Raw genomic sequence first — 19,441 nt, forward strand, 5'->3', positions numbered from 1 at the left:
GACCACCACAATTCAGCGCGCCAACCCGCGTGTCATGAGTCACGAGTCACGAGTGTTGTTCTGTTTGATGCACACTCGTGACTGAAGCCGCACAAGTCGATGCTGTCGGCTCCTCTTTACCATATGACTACATGCACTCATCTGGATCACAGCGGTAGAGCCAAGGCATGTCGGATCGAACAGGACCATTCTCATCTGTGCCTCTCGGTGGTGTTGAGGAGAGCGACAGTTCTGGCGATGGAATGAGCCTCACAAGTGGTGTAGAGGATAGTCTTGGTGGATCGAATACTTTCGAGCGCAACGGTCGTACTGCAGACCACTTGCGCCATCGAGCACAGACCGTGCCGGGTCGCAACAGCGCATACACACTCGCAGCGACTCCAGAATCTGCACTTGCTCGTTCGCACGCGTCGCAGCAAACATCGTGGCAATCACAAGCGCACTTGGCTGCAGCATCAACCTTGCAACAGACGCCAGAAGCAGGTGCAAGCAGACAGCTTCACGCCGCACCACCGCGTATAGAAAGGCAAGCGCCTACAGCGCGAGCAGTATCACACATGCTTGCACCGCCTCTTCCGGTGGCTTCGTTTGCAAACTCGATCGGCGCCAGCCGTAATCTGTTCACAAGACCAGCAACAGCGTCAGTAACCACCACGGCGGCAAACGCTTTTGGCAGCCCCACAGAGACGTCTATGTCCAATTCTTTTGGTTTTGCACCTCGAGCTGGTGGTAGTACAACGCTGACTCTTCCGACAGCGAGGATCGAGTCTCAACCTGCTCGGCTACAGCCGCCGTCTGCAGCTGCACACACACCTGTTCGCTCATCAAATTCAGCGTCGGCAGCCGTAGCGGCGACAACAGGCGTCTCTTTACATCCCGTAGCCACCCGTTCACCTCCCATTGCTTCTCCGACGTCTACAAACTTGGACGCAGCCGCATTGGCAGCCGAACGCCGGATCCGGGACGCAAGAGCTGCGAGTCGAAACGAAGCAAGAGCAAGACAAAGTGTTTCATTCTCTGCGACCGTCGCCACTCCACAGAACAGAGATATGGGCACAACGTACAACGCTTTACCTGCACCGCCTGCTGTGAACCGAGTAGCTGCTGCAGCAGAAGCAAGATCTCGTCCGCCTGCCATGAGGGTCCCCGTCGATTCGAGCATTTCGCACCTCGGCAGAGCAGCAAATCCTCGACTACCCACCATTCGCAGCGCCCCAGGTGACGCAAACAGAGATTCAAGTTTTTCCTTCTCCACGGATGGTTCGGGCGCATTTGGACGACCTACTGCCACCCGCCTGTTTGCTCCCACCTCCAACACTGCTACTGACACTCGCGAATCTCCGCTATGCGCCTCGCGCACCAGCGGTAGAATCGCCCACCCCCCAGTGGGCGAAGCATGCGAAGCCGAAGCACAAGACCTCTCGGTCTCGTGGGTCGATCAAGCATCCGCTTCCACATCCGAATCGACATGCATGTCCAACTCGAACCAATCGTCGGCGGTTGCTGCGCAACTGTCAACTCCACCGGTGGTGCGATTACGCAAGTGGGACGGATCATGTACGCTCGTGCCCGCATACCTGGTTTCGGATTCGGCGGAAAGCGCACTGGAAGAACATGAGTTTGACTATGATACGATTGCGCGTTTCGACATTGGCTCTTTGCTACAACGGCATACTGATCGGGTGATGGGACGAGGCGATGTGGACCTCGATAGCCAACAGGGGGATTCGGTACAAGCGATACTAGAGATCCAACTGGGATTGAAGGGTCTACATGGATGGTATGGATTCCGGTATCGGAATGCTCGCTCAGACGCAGACACTCGTGGATTAGTGCAAGACGATTCAAGGAGCAAAAAAAGGCGACGCACTGCGAGCTGTGACGCTGACGCTTGCACGTCGACTGCGACGACGGAGGAAGCGAACGATTCCGGCTCCGGTTCCGGTTCGGGCTCTGGTTCTGGTTCAGGTTCCGGCGATCAATCCGAGACGCCAATCGTGGTATATGATAGCTTTGGGCGCGTGCGTGGATGCATCCATTTGCCCAAATACGCGACCCGCGGTGGACGCGAGTTTCCGCTCCCGTCTCCTAGAGAGTCATTCAGCTTGCGTCAACACGCCGCTTCATCGGTCGTCCTACAAACGGCGCGCGTCCTCGCGCACAAAGAGTCGGTCTTGTCGCAACGTGAGCTCTCTGTAAGCGAATGCAGCGATTCGTCTGCTCATGACTCGGCATGCACTATCAAACCGCGCCACGTGTACACACATGTGCTCTCGATGCGCACCAAGCTGGCCGTCTTCCAACGCGCCCACCGTCCACACCTCTTAAAGGGCCTCCAGAACGCATACCTCGATTCCACCCAGTCTAGCCACATCCTCCACTAACATCCGCATCCACTCAGCCGCATTCACTAGCTCAGTCACCACATCTCTCCGCGCCCATCCTGTCCACTGCTTCAAGCCACCACACGCAATCTCGATGTCGAAATCACAATACATCCTCACCATTACCTCGCAACCAGTGCAATGCAAAGCGATCCTTACGAGAATTATCTATACTGTATGAGTTGCAAACCAAGCGCATGTAATCTATGTGGATCGACCACGTTGGTCGGCAGGGGTGCGTTTTTTGCTGGCGCCGGCGTCGGATCCTGTATACAAAGCAGCCATGTTCTGAGCCGCATCCAACGTGCTGTGAGACATGAAGGCCAAACACGTGTTTGCATAAATCACGAATCGAGCTACGATGCGTTGCTTCCAGAGTTGGCTAGGGGGCTAGATACCTTAGTGGCACCAGCTGAATTAACATTGCCAGCGAATGCAGCTCCTAAGCTCGACATGCCATCCGCCTGAGCATCATCATGAGCTGCAGGCGTCGAGGTTTCAGCCTTCTCTCGGAGCTTGGCCATGGCGGACGCTGTTGCACTGCGTTCAGCTGTCATGCTGAGACTGCGTCGTGTGTTCGACTCTTTAGCCAGTGCCGTACCCTTGACACTAAGCCTAGCGATCGTCTTGGCGAGCTCTTCGGCGCTGGTCCCCGCTAGCATCTCACCTGTAGACGCATTGACCGGTACAGAGTCAGACTTTGGCTTGTTGCTGCAGCTCGACGACTCAGCAGGACCCAATGCGAGCGGGGTTTGAGCTGGCGAGTCCATAGATGCACGACGTGTGAGATGCGACACATTTCCTGCAGCTACTACCGGGAACGGGTAGCCATCGTCGGTCGCATGTTCCATAACACCTGGTGTAGCAACGGAAGCCCGTCGTGAAGGCGCTGTGTGGCCACCATCCAGATCGACATGCGAAGAACGCCGAGGACCTGCGCCTGGCGTCTTTGCGATCCCTGCTCGATTTTCAGTATCCACTACCTCGTCCGCTTCCGGATTGGGAGCGCCCATCGACTGTCGCGTGGCTGTGCCATTGCTGCCAACACCCCTGCGTGGTCGAGAGGGTTGAGACCAGTGGGGCGTCGCAGGCGGCTGTTGATGCACACCATGTGCGCTGCCATGACCACCTTCCGTGGAGAACATGGGGTTATATCCGATCGGAGCACCAGGTGTCAGCGGAACCGGAACGTTATATCGAGGACCAGAAGCTGCATTCATGTAGTCACCACTGCCGCCGTCAACGCTTGCGCTTTCATACTGGGAAGCTGCCTCAAGACCACCGCCCATTTGAGAACTGCCGCCAACCGTTGGGCCGAATGCACCCAGGCCTGGACTAAGGAACTGCGGATAGAGCGGAGGTGTCTCTGCCATCCGCTGAAACGTGAATCCAGGCATGCCAGGAGTCATGGGAATCTGCATGCGTGCGGTCATAGGGCTCATTTGGTCCGCTGGTGCACCGCGCATCACAGCGCCAAAGCTGTTGGCAAAGTCGGTCGCAGGCAGCTGAATGCGACCCGGATGCGAGCTGATCTGCTGACTTTGCTGAGTCGGTGCCGGTGGAGAGACAAGGCCGGGAGACATGAGGTCCGAGGGCAAGTAGGACGAAGCAGCGCCAAAATCGTTGGTAGGCATCGCGATAGAGATGCCATAGTCAGCTTCTCGATCTGACGTAAATTCCGTTTCGCCTAGAGAATCGCTGTTTTCAGAGTAGATGCCAAGGGGCTGCGCTCCAGTACTGACCTGGCTGGCTTGACGAAGATCGTTCAGATTGCCAGATGATGAGAAAGGGTGTTCAGATGAGGCAAGTGTCTGCAGGGATGCACCAGTGTCGCCGGTGCTGGCAAAGGCGGAGAAGCCGGATGACATCTGCTGTGGCTGTTGAGCGTATCTTTGCTGATACTGTAACTCCGAGCGTTGCTGCTGTTGCTGCGAAGGTTGATAGGCCGAAGAGTACGCCAAATACTGGAATGCTGTTTGACCGAAGGATGTTTGCCCCTGCCGCTGCATCGAGCCAAAGGACCCGGAGAAGCCGGCCCTTTGCTGCTGTTGATGTACTACTTGTTGCGAATAATGTGGTTGGGCGAATGTGCCCTGCAAAGCATGCTGCTGTACTTGAGGAACCGCGGGAGGTGCTCGGACGGTGTTGGTCATGTGAGAGGGAAGAGCTGCAGCAGCAAACGCGCCAGTGTATTGTGCCGGATTGCCGGGCGTGCCAACTGCAGGTCCGTTCTGTGCTGCGAAACGATCAAAGTGAACTTTGAGCGTCCGACCGCTATACTCGTAGCCATGATACAGACGCACTGCATTCTGAGCGTCCTCCTGCGATGCGAACAGAACGGTTCCAAAGCCTCGACTTCGGCCATCGGGACCAATTGCAACATCGGCTCGCTGGATGTTTCCAGCTGCACGAAAGAGGTCCTTGAGATCTTGCCACTGGCAGTGGAACGGCAAATTGCCAACGAACAGCACCCTGCCGGCATACGAGGTGGTTGGCATCTGCGAACCAAAGGGTTGCGACTGCATGGAAGTCATCGCTTGCTCTCCAAACGAGCCTGGTCCCGCAGGCCAAGGCGCCATGGCAGGTGCACCTGGAAATCCAGTCGGCACGGATGAGCCACCCGCGTTTTGCGAAAACATGCTAGAAGCCACATCGTTGACGGTGGCGGTCCAGAGACCAGGAGACGGAGAGCCGTCGCCGACAGCGCTGCCAACGTCGGATCCTCGGCGTGAACCCAAGGGATTTGAGGCGAGCGACTGGACGGCTGAGACTGCACGATGCTGAGCCTGAGCACCAGATGTAGCGTCAAGATTGGATGCAGGTCGTTGGCGGTTGGGTGTACCGTGGCCAGAAGCATTGGGGAAGGCGTGGCCTTGCAGCATGGCTCTCTCAAGCTCGGAAGCATGCGCGTCGCCGCCAATCTGACCGGCATCAGGGTGTGCCGAGAAGGATAGGCGTGAAGACGTTTGCTGCGGGTAGCCTGTTGCACGGACGTGTTGAGAGAGGGCGGAAGGGGAAGCTGCGCCCGAAAAGGAGCCTGGGGAAGAGCTGCTACCGGCGTTGAAGCTGCCAGCTGGTACGCCGAGGAATTGCTGCCCACCTGCGTTCTGGTCGAGCGAAAAGGCGCTGGGGTTGGGCGCCGGCTGGCCGTTGGCAAAACCACTGGGAGAGGATGCGGCATTGGAGGCAATCGTGGATATTACGGCGCTACCAGCGACGCCAACGAGCGTTCCGCTCCGATCGACACGAACGTCAAGTGTCCTACCCTGCCAAGTGAAGCCACCGAGCAAGTCGGCTGCCTTGATGGCGTCTTGCTCGGTTGCCATAAGCACCGTGCCATAGCCTCGACTGCGGTTATCAGCACTGAGGGAGACGTCGGCGCGAAGAACAGTGCCAGCTTTGCGAAATAGATCCTTGAGATCCTGCCATCGAACGCGGTATGGCAAGTTGGAGACAAGCAGTTGCGTGCGGGGATCCGAGGCGGAAAGCGGGCCGGTGGTGGGTGCCGGGGGTGTGTTGATGCCGGACTGCGGATCGTAGAGGCCAGCGGCTGATGCGGACGCATGCTGTGGTAAGGGACTGGGATGACCGACCGAGGGGAAGCTGCCCGAATAGGAGCCAGATCGTGCATCCATGGAGGAAGATGAAGCATCGGCAGAGAGCAGCATGTGAGCCGAGGAGGATGGGCCGTCGGACAAGGATTGTCGACCGAAAGGAGGTCTGGCGCCACCATTGGAGCCATCTGGAAGTCGTAAGGATGGGGAATCATTGTGTGAAGCAGACGTCGAAGAAAGACGGCGCTGCTGCTGATTGGCTACCGTCGGTGGGGCGAGCGAGGTAGAAGAACGGGCGTTGAGGAAGAAGGACGGAGATGAGCCAAGTTGATCGATGGCGTTGGGCGCGAGAGACGATTGTGCGAGGCGAGAGGTGAGAGGGGCGCCGGCGCCTATGGAGGAAGTGGCGCTTAAGTTGGAAATGGCGCCGCTGCTGCTCTGCCTGGAATGATCGCTAGTGTTACGGATACGATCGGTGAAGCTGTACAGTCCTGCGGATGGTGGTGCGGCAGCTGCACTCGAGAGGGGAGAGGTAGGAAAAACTGCGTTGGATGAATGAGCTGTGGGGACGGATGTAGCTTTGGTGGAGGCTGGAGCCGAGGTGTGGTCATGAGCGGAAGAGGTGAAAGAGTTTGAACGACTGCTGATAGACTGGTTGTCAGAGTTAGAAGTATGAACACGACCAGAGGCATCCAAGGGCATGGTTGACTTGGGACCAAAAACGTTTGCATGAGGCGAGAAGGGTGAGGTGGCGAGCTGAGAGGCAGCAGCTGACGCGCCGTCGGACGAGTTTGCGTGGTTGATTGCCGACATGCGGGACAGTTTGAACTACTTGAGAGTAGAGAGGGCGAGGTGAGGTAGTGCGTAGAAGGGCGTTGTTGTACTAATTCGGTGCTCTTGCGAGGACGTTTCGGATGCGCGATGTTTGGACGAGCGCGGAGACTGAAAGGTCAAGGCTTGTTACAAGGCAAGCCTCAACAGCAATTTGGCGCGTGAACCTTGATGGCAAAGGTGGTGTGGCAGTTTGACCCGAGCCGCAAGAAAGGAAGACGGATGCAGTATTAATGCGGACGTTTAAAGGAGACGTTTTGTGACAGCCTGATTGCGACTGTGCGCGTCGATTGGATGTCAAGCCGGCGAGGTTACAGTGGTAGTCAAGTATGGGGTAGCAGTATGATGCAGGGAAGAATGCGAGCAAGCAAGCAAAAAGTTGAAGTGAGTTGTGCAAAGAGGACCGAAGAGAAACCTGATGTACCGTGGTAAAGAATGCAATCCCAAGTATAGAAGAAAAGCTGAACGACAAGCAAAACCGTTTCCAAAGAGAAGCGACCACACCCCGGGATGATAACGGCGACAGTGACTATGTTGAACCTGACCAAAAGAAAAGAGAAAGACGAGCAGTGCTGAAGGAAGGGGAGCAAGAGCAAGTGGCGATGTGAGGAAGAGTAAGCCAAGGCGAGCGAGAAAGTTCAACTGAGCGCGGATCACGGCATTCACGATTGTGGAAAGCCACGACGAGATGGATTCCCGATTGTGTTCACGATTCACGATGCGATTTGGTTGTGGGATTCAGCCGCTGTCTGTGGCCTCTCTGCCACCTACTTTGGAACCATACCCGATTTGCACAGCAAAGTTTTCTACAGCAAACAACCAGCCACATGACCGTGGGCCGATTCACCTGCCCCGACCTGGCGTAGCGTAACATCGGGCGATAATTACTCTTCGTGCATCATGCAACGTGCGTCCTTCACGATTCACGATTTACGATATTCACGATTTTACGTTTTGTATCAGGAAAGCTGTTAGACTTTCTTCTCCTCCGCTGATCACCAATTCCCCGCGCTCCGATTCGTGATTCGTAATCGTCGTGCGGGAATATCGTAAATCAGTCGTGAGTGTGAGCGTAAATCGTAAATCGTAAATCGTGAATCCGATCGTGAATTCGTCTCTGTCGCCCCGAAGCTGTGTGCAAATCCACGTGACCTTGTTCTGATTGGGAAAACCCGTCACTCTGCGACTGGCGTGACTGCTGCTCACGACTCACAACTTCTTGGCCTGCACGCTGGGAGGGCTTGAATTGTTTGATTTTTTAGGAAGAAAAAGGAAGAAGAGCCGGATTGACAAGAACGAGAGCAACTGGCATCACTTCTTCCTTGATCACCTCGCTCAGGATCGCCATACTTGTCATTGCGTCTCTTGATCGAGTTAGCAAACTTTCAGCAGTAACGGCAACGCCAACAACTTGCACCAACCATTGATCCAACTCACCACTCATAGCGCTTTTCTTTCACAGATATGGCGGCATCCACTTCTTATCGCAGAACGCTCACGGGCCTCGTTCGAGATCTTTCGCTAGCATCCTCGTCAACCACTGCGTCTGCACAGTCGTCAATAGCTGCACGATGCTTCTCGGCCTCAGCAAGCACGGCTAACCAGGCCTCTTCTTCGTCTGCGAGACAGTCTGTTTACCCATCATCCTCCTCGACATCTTCGTCTACCGCTGCATCCTCTCCCAGGTCCTCGTCCAAGACTGTGATAAGGACAATCCCCATTTCGTCTCCTTTCCTCGACAAGCCCATGCCCTTGGGCTTTCCGTCAGACACTCTTCGAGCTTTCCCGTCGTTACTCCACTTTGCCGACCCCGTGCTGGATCCTCATCCCGACAATGTGATCCGATCCACACCCACCACCTCGACTCCCTATCCTTCCACCGTCACTATACTCAACGAGCCACGCATGTTTGAGCCAACACCTCCCTCGGCCGACTCGCTGGTTCTCTCTTCGGTCTCGGACGCAGACGAAGTCAACTTGGAACAGTACCTATCCACCGTGACGCCGCTCTCGGTGCACGAGGTGCGCAATCTGCATCGTCACGCCATCGTGCTCAAGCGTGTCGTACACATGACCACCAAGGGCAAAGACGCCAGCATGTACGCACTCGTTATTGCAGGCAACGGTAAAGGCCTCGTTGGCTACGGCGAGGGCAAGGACACCAACGCATCCAAAGCAGGTCGCAAAGCCTTCAACGCGGCCGTCAAGAATCTCGACAGCGTCGCCATTCACAAGGGCAGCGACGGCTCACGTACCGTCGAGACACAGCTCGAAGCAAAGTGGGGTGCTAGCCGCGTCGTCTTGCGACCGCGACCCGCCGGCTTTGGGCTGCGCGTTCCACCAGTCATCCACGCCATCTGCCGTTCAGTGGGCATCACCGACCTCAGCGCCTCGATCTACGGCTCCACCAATCCAGTCAATGTGGTCAAGGCGGCGCTGCAGATCTTGTGGGGTGGTGCGGCTCCGCTCGGAATGGGCGACGGTGTTGGTGGCCAGATGCGTCGCAAAGACAAGGGCAGAGGCATGCGAGGACGCCTCGACATCGAACGCAGCCGAGGTCGCCGCATTGCTCAAGTCAACATGGCCAAGTGAGATCATGTCTCGAGCTACTTGTTTGGCAACGCCGCGCTCGCTCTCTCAATAAATCATAAAGACAGATCGGATATTGGAGCAGAGCTAATCATCAATAGTGAATGTGAAGCCGTGACCCGATTTCTTTGTCGCTGTTTGAACCTGTGTGCGCAACGGACGCCTGTGCGTCTCATGTGATGCGCTTCCTGTCCACATTCGTGATTGAGAGTCACATGTTAGACGGTCACTCACTCTTGAGCGTCGACAGCCGTGTTGCAATTCGTAATTCACGCTTGTGATCAAACAGTCTTTGCCATTGAAGTGCATCACAGTGAATGGCACTGGACGTGAGCAGCATCGTCTTGTCCGGTTTAATCACGAATCACGAATGAGACAGTCACGAGTCAAGCGTGAAGATGTGCTTTGGTTTGTTTGCATGTTTGGCTCTCTCGGATCTTGTTGGCGCGACTGTAGCGGTGCGCAACACGGGACTCACTCCAAGCGCATCGAGCTGATTCATAAGCGTGGACGGTTGATATTCTCAGACTGCGCATGCAGGCTGGCCGCCATTCACAAGCTTGGGGGATTCACGATTCGTGATTCACGTCTCTGAAAATCGCAACCAAGCGCCAGGCGCGCGCAAGCTGTGCGGCGCTCATACATTTTCCTTGCGTTTACGTACTCACGACTCTGGGACCGTAACCACGAATCCTCTACTTAAGCATAGTTGCTGCTTCTGCTCCTATCACCGACCGTTGAATCGCGCATCTTCCTTGCGCAAAGCTTTGACTCGTCCATTGCGCTTTTGAGATCATCACAGCTGTCATGCGCTGCTCATGTGCTAAGCGTGCAAATCAACTCGCAACACAGCTCCGAGTGTCCATGCGTCCGCTTGCGTTGTCGTGAATAAATACTCTCGAGTCGCAGCCGACTTTCACGATTCGCGATTGGATCTCTCGAAATCACAACTTTCCTCTTCGCTCTCACAATCACTCCGTACCCCGCTAGCAGCAACAACGATCTCGACGCATCTTTCGAAACATCCGCATCGCACCTACACACCACCCCGCAGCTGTTGCAGTCTGTCAGTCATGAAAACCTTCAAGAGTGGGTGGACAGATGGGCACGCTCCCTAACTAGGCTCGGCAGCTACTGACGTTTCAGTGAACCACCGCTTGACCCCGATTGCCATGATTCCCGATATGTTCTAGACGGTGACTTAGGTAGGAATCGTCGGACGCTGGTCCAAATTTGCGAAGCAGAAATGATCGAGTATGGACTACCATTGATAGAGCTTGTGTCATCACAGTCAAATTTACCATTGCCAACATCGAGGAAAGGGGCATCATCGAATCCATTGATTGTGAGTATCAAGTGTGTTATGCTAGCAAACCAAGATTCGTCGGCATTTAGACGCTTGACCAGCTTTGCTTGTGGTTGTCTGCACTTCAGATCGCGATGACAAGTCCAGTGAGCATTCACGGTCGTTTGTCTACAGCATCGGCTCTCGTTGGCTGCTGGTTGGCTGCTGACACAAATACATTGGTTCGGCCATGGCGGATCTAGTCGTAGCAACCATTCGCTACATTACCAAGATCGAGTAAGTTGTTGACATGCTCGGAATCCTTCAACGTGGTCGAGACGTGAAGTGAATCTGATCGCGTTATCGCTTTCGTCCGTTTAGAGGCAAGGAAACAACGATCAATCGCAAGCTTGTGCGTGCTATCTCTGGCATTGATTCCGTGTAAATTTGGCGATGATGCTGATCTACCAGCCCCGGGGTTTTTTCTTTGCACATCCAGACCAACCTTTCGCATGCCGTAAGTGGATCGATTCGGCCCGAAACCGATCCGTGATCCTGGACTTCCGTATAAGGCACACCTCGCTCACAGAGACGCTCTTGTTAAACCTTGACGCCTGTTGCTTGTTGCTTGTTGATCGCCGATGTCATCCGTGTTTGTCGCATCACCTGACGCAGTAGTAACGGCTACATGCGCAGGCAAACGAGCGCTTGGCGAACTCGAACGTCATCTCCGCAACCGTTTTCTCTGACCGCACCGTCTCTGCCTCTCTCGACCTGGCCGAGTCACGAATGTCGGTAATGGTGTGACTCTTTCTCAAGTCGGCATCCATTGCGCACATTCAAATTGCATTCGAATGGACTCGATGTCTGCTGAGATTTGTGATTGACGGTTGTTCAACATGTGTATTGAAACGGAATCTACTTGTCATCCTAATTCGAATCGGAATCGGAATCGGAATCGTGTTCGTGTTCGCCGGCAATCTCGTGCAACTCGATGAGGTACTCGTTGAGCTTTTGACGTGTCACGCCATCGCTCAATCCGAGCGTTCCTGCATTGGGCTGAACGAGAGTGAGTCGATCGCCACTGACGGCGCTGGAGGGTTTCGAGCCGGAGGAGGACGGTTCGATGCCTAGAGCGAGTTCAAGGATGGCTTGGAACTCGGCGAAACCTACTGCTTTGACCTGTCCTGCTTTTGCTGCGCGGAATGTGGGTTGAAATCTCGCCATGCTGCCAAGCAGTTCCTTGGGCGTTCGGGCGTACAGAAGTTCGTAAAACTTTCGACATCGTTCCAGCGATACCTCACCAGCGCCGAGGATATTCTTGAGGTTCTGTTGCACGGCAAGTATGCCTCGAACCATTTTGCCGACACCTTGGCGGTTGACACCACGGATCGTGTGCACTTGCGTGATAAAGCATGCGTCGATCAAGCCAGAGAGCCCCGACCAGATCCAGAGTCGATCTGAAGGCGAGAGCGTTTCGGTGAAAATGTCGTCGAGATTCGCTAGCTCAGAGTTGAGCTCGACGATGTGCGGCGAAGGTTCGATGGCTGTATCGTTGATCATGTACGAAGATTCGGTAATGGACGAGTGCAGCAACGAGATGATTCGCAGACGCAATTCGAGGCGCAGGGTGAACAGGAGCGACGACGAGAGCGCGTGGTAAACGCCACCGATGGCAGAGTAGCGAGCGACCAGATCCTCGGTGAGCGGAAGTGCAAGTTGCTCGCCGTCTAAATCCACCTCGTCACTCGATGCAGTAGCGCCTGGGTCCAAGTCGAATCTGGGACCAGCGTTGAATGCCAGTGGATCAACAACGCTCAGCCTAGCCCTCGCTCTCTTCTCCCTCGCACCCACATCGTTAGCCTGCTCAACAGCTTTGAGCCTTGCAATATTCGTCGCAAACCAATCGACACTGTGCTGCAGACAGCCCATGGCCAACAACTTTTTCCTGCTGGTCGTCAACTCGTACACCCCAATCGGCTCACTCGCCTTTGCATAGCCAAGTTGAAACCTCGCCTCCTGCTCCAACAATTCGGCCTTTCTCGTATCGCTCGTGCTCGACTCGCGCATCTCTGCCAAACACGCCACCATCTCGGGTCTCTGTGCCCAACTTGCCGACAAAGCATACCTCGCCTCATTCGCTCGATTCGCACCACTCGAAGCTCCGCGTTCTGCGTCTGTGATCGACACCAAATCCCTGAAGCGCTCTGCACAGCGCTGGTAGAACTGCACGATCAGCGTGACGATCAATCTCGAATAACTCTCTCTGTGGAACGGTGTCATCCGCAGCATGGAATAGAGACTATCGATCAGCACGATCACGTTGGACGCCGACTTGACCACCGCTCTCGCCGCGCGCGTACCTGTCAGCTGTCTAGACGCTGGATCCGCCGCAAAGCTGTCCGCATGCAAAGTGGCGCTGTTGAACAGAGTCTGCACTTTATCTTCGAGCTGTGGCAGGAAGATGTCTTGGACGAATTCTTCGAGGAAAGTGCCGAATCCGCGCGACGTTTCGCCCGCCGCTTCGCGCGGCATCACCGCTGCAACGCGTTCGACGAATACGAGCGCAGGTTCGAACAACACCGAGACGTTGAACGCATCCGGCTTGACCAACAGTCGATGACCTGCACCAGTGTACGAATCCAGCTTGCGCGCCCCTGTTCGATAAGCGTTGCCCATCCCGGTCGCGGTAACAGCTGAGCTTGCCATCGACGACATTGTGGTTCCCACCGCCGACGAGGCCACAATGATCTGACTCCCCGCTCGAGCACCACTCATTCCAGCAGCATCCACCGAACTCACCAATCCAGGTACAGACGCCTTCAAAGCCTGCGTCACCGCCACCTGATGCCTCTGTACCAATCCCATCTCTCTCCTACCTGCCACCCTCTTGACTCCTGCATCAGCCAGTTTGAACAGTGGCTTAGCCCGATCCCTGCCAAACCTGTGGTCCCTCAACACATCATTCACCGAGATGACCGCGTTCCGAGCCGAATTGGCTCCCTCATCATCCATCAAGTAGTCGTGCAGCAGCGTTCGCACCTCCTGTTGCACGGGCTTCCACACCTGCAACAACGCTGCCACCCCGGACAACTTTTTCGAGGCAATCTCATCCTTGAACCCGGAGCGGCTTGCGATCATCCCTGCGACCTCGTACACCACTCGATGGCCCTGCAAAACCGCATCGAGTTTCGAGAACAGCGTCCAGAAGAGGTCGCGCATCGTCTCTCCATCGCGCTGCAGCGCCCAAGTCTCGCCTGCTGAGATGCGAAGCATAGTTGATACAGGCCGTTTCGAGATGTTGAATGACGAGCACGAGGTGCGCATCGATTCGGTAAAGGATCGTGCCAGTGCTGAAGACGACGCGAGCAGCACCGATTCAGGTCGCAGCGCGACAGAGAAGCGTCGAAGCGGCTCATTGCGTGCATCGACTTCGTCAATGGTCGTATCAACAAGTTGGTGGATCTCCATGGCCAACCTCTGAGAAACAATGTCGAGCGCCGCACCAAGCTTGCCGAGCCGCGACAGCGATTCAAGTAGCATCTCGATGTACAGGAAAGAGTCGGCTTCCGGGTTCTGATCGAAATCAGCACCGTATCTTCCCCCTGATCGGCTTGCACTGATATCCGAACCAGTACTGCCGCCATCCATGGCAGCGGCGGCCGAAGCTGCACCACCGCTCAGCTCACCAGTCAGCGCAGAGACGGACTTGGTCGAAATCATTAGCGTCGATTCGGGAATATCAGACGCCAGATTTGGATCAAATGTAGGCCTCGTTCTGAGACTCTGCAAATACTGCGTCAGCTGCAGAGGCTCGTTCGAATGCTTTGAGGGAGCTCCGGTCTCGGTGCTGGCATCAGCATCCGCTGGATTGCTGATACCTCGATAATCCGAGCCGAATTTGACTACCGGTAGCTCGTCTTGCCCTGCACTGTAGACCTTCCACCTAGCATCACAAAAGTAGCTCTTGAGGTACAGATGGTTGTGCAGCTCTTCAATCAAGATCTCGAGCATGGCTTGCTCTTGACCTTTGAGGTAGGCGCGAAGATCATTAGTCGCACCCACCTCGACGACCTCGGGTTTGTCGATCATCTTGAGCGACCGAACGAGTAGATTGACAGACTCCAAGAATCGTTTCTCTGCCATGAGACTTTCCAGCTTATCAGGAACAGATTTCAGGTGTTCGACCAGGTCAAGCAGTCTGAGCGCCTCTTTGACAGCCTGACTGCGCTGCCACATTTGCACCAGGTCGGCACGCTTGGCACCGAGCGCCTCTCTGGAATCTCGGAGACGCCTCCTGGCGCCGCTGACGCTCGTCTGAGCTACCGTGAGCGACTGAAGCACGCTATTGTGCGTTGTGATGGCGCTGGCAAACGACTCGTAATGGTCATCCACCGTGCCTTGGAGCGCCGTCTCGATCATCTGTTTGACTTGGTCAAACTCGAAACGACTCGCGCCGAGACTGCTCTCGTCGAGCATGGACAAGGCCAATGCGACCGAGTTGAACTGATCGTTGGCAACGAATGGCCATTCAACTTGGACCTTGCGCAACACAGCATTGATAGACTGGAAAGCGCGAGGGTCTGAAGCGTCGACGTAGCTGCTCAGGGGTTTCCGCTGTTGACGCGACGTCTGCGAGATTTCCTTCTCGTTGCGCCGACGACGCGATTCTTCTTCTGCGGTAGTGCCGCGCATGATGCGTGCTGCTTGGCGCTTTCGCCCGGCCGAGGTGAGTGCGGATAGAACCGAATCAAGGGCGGCAGGCTGATTGTCTTCAGTGAGCGATCCCAGTGGCGCACCCGATTCTCGACGCGGGTCTCGCTGAGGACGCTGACCGGGCACAGAGAGAACGTTGAAGCCGGTGTGGTTGCTGTACAGCGAGGCGCCGTGGCTATCCGAGGGAGCGTCGATGGGCGAGAGACCGCCGTAGAGGTCTTCGTGGTCTTCCGAGTCTGGCTGGCTCGACGGAGTGCCAGAGCGCGCCATCTGCGCCATAAGCTGCGCACTGCGTGTGTGACGATCCGAGGATGGTGTAGCATGTGAGCCGAGAGGGCCACCGCCACTGCCAGTGCTCTGCGCAGACGGGTTGTGCAAGTGACTACCACCGTGCGACCGGGAGGCAGTTAATAGATCCCTTCCTGGCGAGTTTCTCACGGGCGAAGATGGGCTAGCGGAAGAGCGTGAGACCGAGCCAACAGGAGGGATCTGAAGCTGCGGTCGCTGAGGACCCTCACGAGTGCGGTCGCGGACGGTACTGGAGCTCGATATGGATGCGAGACCCCTTTGCACCTCGGGTGCCTGTGTGGGTCTGCGCATCGAGCGCGCGGGACGGAGCGGCGAGTTGGGCGTTGATGGGTCGTATGCATCTTGGCGGGACGGTTTGCGACCGTGTGATGCTGCAGCTGCGGCTGCACCTGCATTGCTGCTAGACGCAGAGAAGGTGGGTTCCATCGCAAAACTGGCAGTACTCTGGTGGGTTGGACTGGTGGGGCGAGCGTAGACACCTGTCGATTGCTGCTGTTGCCTCTGCGCATTGTACTGGTATTGGTGATGGCCGCCGCTCGCATCATTGTAGTTGGCGTCGTATGCTTGGGATGTGGAGGCTGAATAGCCGTGGCTCGACCTTCCTTCAAAGTTGGAAATCGAGTCGGAAGGTGCAAGGCTGACGAAAGAGGGACCGGCTCCGAGAGCACCTGCATTGTTAGGTGCTGACGGCGCACCACCAAATGAGGCAGATCCGGGATGGTTGCCGAATGCTTCTCCGACGTTAGGCACTTGATGTCGCGCCGTGCTAAAGGTGGAAGCAGCAGTTCCGGAGCCAAGGCTGGTGTTTTCGTGTTTGATCCTGGATCGAATGTCCTTGATCGTATTCGAGCGACCCGACATGGTAGTCAGGAGAGGCTAGCGCCAATCTTGGGGCCAGTTCAGATGAAGGATACTCGCATAGGCTCAGGGAGTGGTCGAGTGATGGACGAACTGCACGTTCAGCCTTCTTCTTTACTGCTCTACAACTGCAGCCCGAGTTAAGCCGCTGCGCATCGGATACACTGCTTTGGCAGAGGGATGAGACTGAACGAGTCTGTCGATTTAGAATGAAGCGTGGGGATTGGTGCTGAACGAAGAGAAGGACAACTACCCACAAGATCAGTCAATGAGTGTTTCGGTTTCAGAATCATGAATCACGAAAGGTGAGAGTCACGAGTGCGACACGCTTTCCATGGCCTAAACGCAGCTGTCTCAGTCAGCAGAGAACGACGCCTTGGAATCGGGCCCGATTTTTATTTCTAATCCACGATTCACGATTCATGATTCACAATCGTGAATTCTTTTGAGTCCGAGTTTTGGACCCTTATTTTGTGGAATTCGTGATTGATTTCTTCTTGTACGTTACGTTCGTGATTCGTGATTCTTGATGAGGTCCATCCATTATCATCAAAAGACCCACACTACACCTTACGTCCTCTGGCCGGTCCGAGATCATGCTTGCTGATCGGAGCGGCGACCCGAACTTTCCTCAAGGTCTGCGCATCCATCCGAGCAGCTCGCAACGAGGTCCTCTGACGGTCGATGGCAATGGGCACCAGGAGCCAGACACGGATCGATCATCGGTCGACGTGACCCAAGCTGATTCGTGGGAGCAGGATACGGCCGAAGACATCGAGTGCTTTGGCATCGCAGGACGGATTTGGGAAGCAGCCTACTTGCTTGCTTGCTACCTGCGTCCCGTCGACCAGCTTGCAAGCGAACTCGAGTTCGACCCCCCTTGCTCATTGTTCCACAGATCCAACGCAGAGCCATTGACCATCGTAGAGCTCGGCTCAGGCGCCGGTTATGGCTCGTTACACCTCGCTGGTCAGATTCTACGGCATTCCCAGGATGTCCAAGCAAAACTGCTGCAGGCAAGGCTGGTGTTGACCGATCTCGAAAATGTGGTGCCCTTGATGAAACGGAATGTAGCTCGCGCCGGACACGAGCAAGCCACAGATCTCTTGGATGTGCGTGTGCGCAGGTTGGCCTGGGGAAACAAAGATCATGCTGCTGAGCTCGTGTCAGAACTCGCGGCCACTCGGGCAGTCGAGAGTGAAAAGGTCGGAAAGAATCCACTTTCGCACATACTCTGCTCCGATCTCGTTTACTTCCCGGAGTTGCTTGCGCCTCTACTTAGATCCATCATTTGGCTTTCAGGCTATGGAATCGAAGCAGAGTCGGACGATTCTTGCTTTGCGCAAAGGGGGCCAGAGCTCATCATTTCGTACAAGGTCCGCTCGCTGACCAAGGAGCAGCCATTCTGGTCAGCCTTGAGTTCGTGGTTCGAGCTTCGAGCCGTCGACTGCCGCTCGAAACGTCGCCAAAGACACTCACACAGCCAAGACCAATCAACGGATGACACAGGGTTGGAGTGGCATCGATTCGGGTCACAGGGAGAAGACTATGGTGCATCGGAAGCGTCGGATCAGGAGCTGTTCGTCTTTGTTGGACATCGACGAAAAGAAACAATTGGGTGCATGGCGCCGGAGGATGATACAGAGCTGATGTCAGGCAAACGACTCCGACCAGGCCAAGGACCAGAAGGAGAAGCCTGCTTTGAGCTTGAATCATCTTCGGGCCAAGATTATTTCGAATGGCTGCTATTGGTCAACATGGGAGCATGTTTCGGCTGAGCGGCTGAGCGCGAGCTGATGCGCTCTTTTGCTTTTTTGGCCTTTTGTAGGTAGGCCGGGGGTTCGGCTAGTGCCGCGACCCAATTGGGTATGGTGAGCAGCCAACGACGGCGATCCTCAAATCTCGCACGAAATGGCTCAGGCTGTCGAGCCGATTGGTTTGCACCTAGCTGAGAGGGTTTGTTCCTTTTCAAACTTGGTGGGCGCTGGTTGGACTGCGCGTCGTCGAGCACATTCTGTGCGCCAATACTTACCGACAACGACGAAGCGTTTTCGGAAGGTAAGCGATGATCTGCACGATTCTTTTTCAAGCACGCATCCACTCGATCGTCGCCGATATCTACGTCGAGGCGCTTGCGGTGCCGCGTTTGCGATGTTTGCTGTCTTTGTCGGTGTCGACTGAGAAGGAAGCGGCCACTCCCTGTCCAATTGACCGCCATCTTGTATCAAGTTCAAGAGGGTGCAGGTTGTAGCAGAGTGGATGTATAGTAGAGGGCAACGGATCCAGGACACAGACAAAGAGGCCAACGGCTGCTTGACCCTTTTTGTACGTCGTTGGTCTTGTGGGTTCAAGCTTGCCAGTCAACAATCGTGAATCAAGCCAGCTGCGCATGGCGGTTCGATCGCAGCGTTTGGCTACGCGAAAGAAACACTGAAAGACACTGGGTGTGTTGAAGCTTCACATTGTGCGTATGTGTCTGTTTGCTGTAACGAAAGCCATGTCGGCAACATTCGTGATTGCTGGCCAACAAGTCACGAGTACGTGGTTGGTTGCTGGCCATGTCGAACTCGTGACGGTGACTGTGACTTTCGTGTCTCGAGTCGTGAGTTGGCCAAGGTCTGCGATGGTTGAGATGCGATCTGACATGAATCCAAAAAATTCGTGATTGATCAGCCACCTCACGCCTCGTGCGTTGTACCTCGTGCCTCGTGTCTGTTCGCGATTCATGGTTAATTTTTGTTGTCCACGACGTCACTTGGCAGCGATCGCGACTCCCAAAAAAGTTGAGTCACGGTGGGGATCTGTGTGGATAAGTCACGAGTTGCTTGGGCTGAGCTGTTGCTGTGACCGTGTGACTGAAGCGAGCAAACCTGGCCAGCTGCGTGTGCGTGTGCACTGTGCGTGCGAGCCTCTGT

General features: G+C 55.4%; 6 protein-coding genes across 6 annotated transcripts; 4 read left to right on the forward strand and 2 right to left on the reverse strand.

Moving 5' to 3' along the window:
* Positions 1–167: 167 nt before the first annotated feature.
* Positions 168–2,384, forward strand: UMAG_02551 (uncharacterized protein; the record flags this gene model as incomplete). Its single annotated transcript, XM_011390656.1, has 1 exon — positions 168–2,384. The coding sequence occupies one exon, from the start codon at positions 168–170 to the stop codon at positions 2,382–2,384; it is 2,217 nt and encodes a 738-aa protein (XP_011388958.1).
* Positions 2,385–2,740: 356 nt separating this feature from the next.
* Positions 2,741–6,751, reverse strand: UMAG_02552 (uncharacterized protein; the record flags this gene model as incomplete). Its single annotated transcript, XM_011390657.1, has 1 exon — positions 2,741–6,751. One exon carries the CDS (start codon positions 6,749–6,751, stop codon positions 2,741–2,743), a length of 4,011 nt encoding a protein of 1,336 aa, XP_011388959.1.
* Positions 6,752–8,233: 1,482 nt separating this feature from the next.
* UMAG_02553 (mitochondrial 37S ribosomal protein uS5m) lies at positions 8,234–9,361 on the forward strand (the record flags this gene model as incomplete). Its single annotated transcript, XM_011390658.1, has 1 exon — positions 8,234–9,361. The coding sequence occupies one exon, from the start codon at positions 8,234–8,236 to the stop codon at positions 9,359–9,361; it is 1,128 nt and encodes a 375-aa protein (XP_011388960.1).
* Positions 9,362–10,431: 1,070 nt separating this feature from the next.
* On the forward strand, positions 10,432–11,392 carry UMAG_11714 (uncharacterized protein; the record flags this gene model as incomplete). The annotated part of the gene is made up of 8 exons (XM_011390923.1): positions 10,432–10,447; positions 10,552–10,563; positions 10,650–10,703; positions 10,793–10,810; positions 10,907–10,940; positions 11,025–11,055; positions 11,143–11,164; positions 11,322–11,392. 8 exons carry the CDS (start codon positions 10,432–10,434, stop codon positions 11,390–11,392), a joined length of 258 nt encoding a protein of 85 aa, XP_011389225.1.
* Positions 11,393–11,573: 181 nt separating this feature from the next.
* UMAG_02554 (exocyst subunit SEC8) lies at positions 11,574–16,529 on the reverse strand (the record flags this gene model as incomplete). Its single annotated transcript, XM_011390659.1, has 1 exon — positions 11,574–16,529. The coding sequence occupies one exon, from the start codon at positions 16,527–16,529 to the stop codon at positions 11,574–11,576; it is 4,956 nt and encodes a 1,651-aa protein (XP_011388961.1).
* A 593-nt stretch (positions 16,530–17,122) lies between these two features.
* On the forward strand, positions 17,123–18,304 carry UMAG_02555 (uncharacterized protein; the record flags this gene model as incomplete). The annotated part of the gene is made up of 1 exon (XM_011390660.1): positions 17,123–18,304. One exon carries the CDS (start codon positions 17,123–17,125, stop codon positions 18,302–18,304), a length of 1,182 nt encoding a protein of 393 aa, XP_011388962.1.
* Positions 18,305–19,441: the final 1,137 nt, after the last annotated feature.

This window comes from Mycosarcoma maydis, chromosome 6, assembly GCF_000328475.2.
Source record: "Mycosarcoma maydis chromosome 6, whole genome shotgun sequence".
Taxonomy (NCBI): Eukaryota; Fungi; Basidiomycota; class Ustilaginomycetes; order Ustilaginales; genus Mycosarcoma; species Mycosarcoma maydis.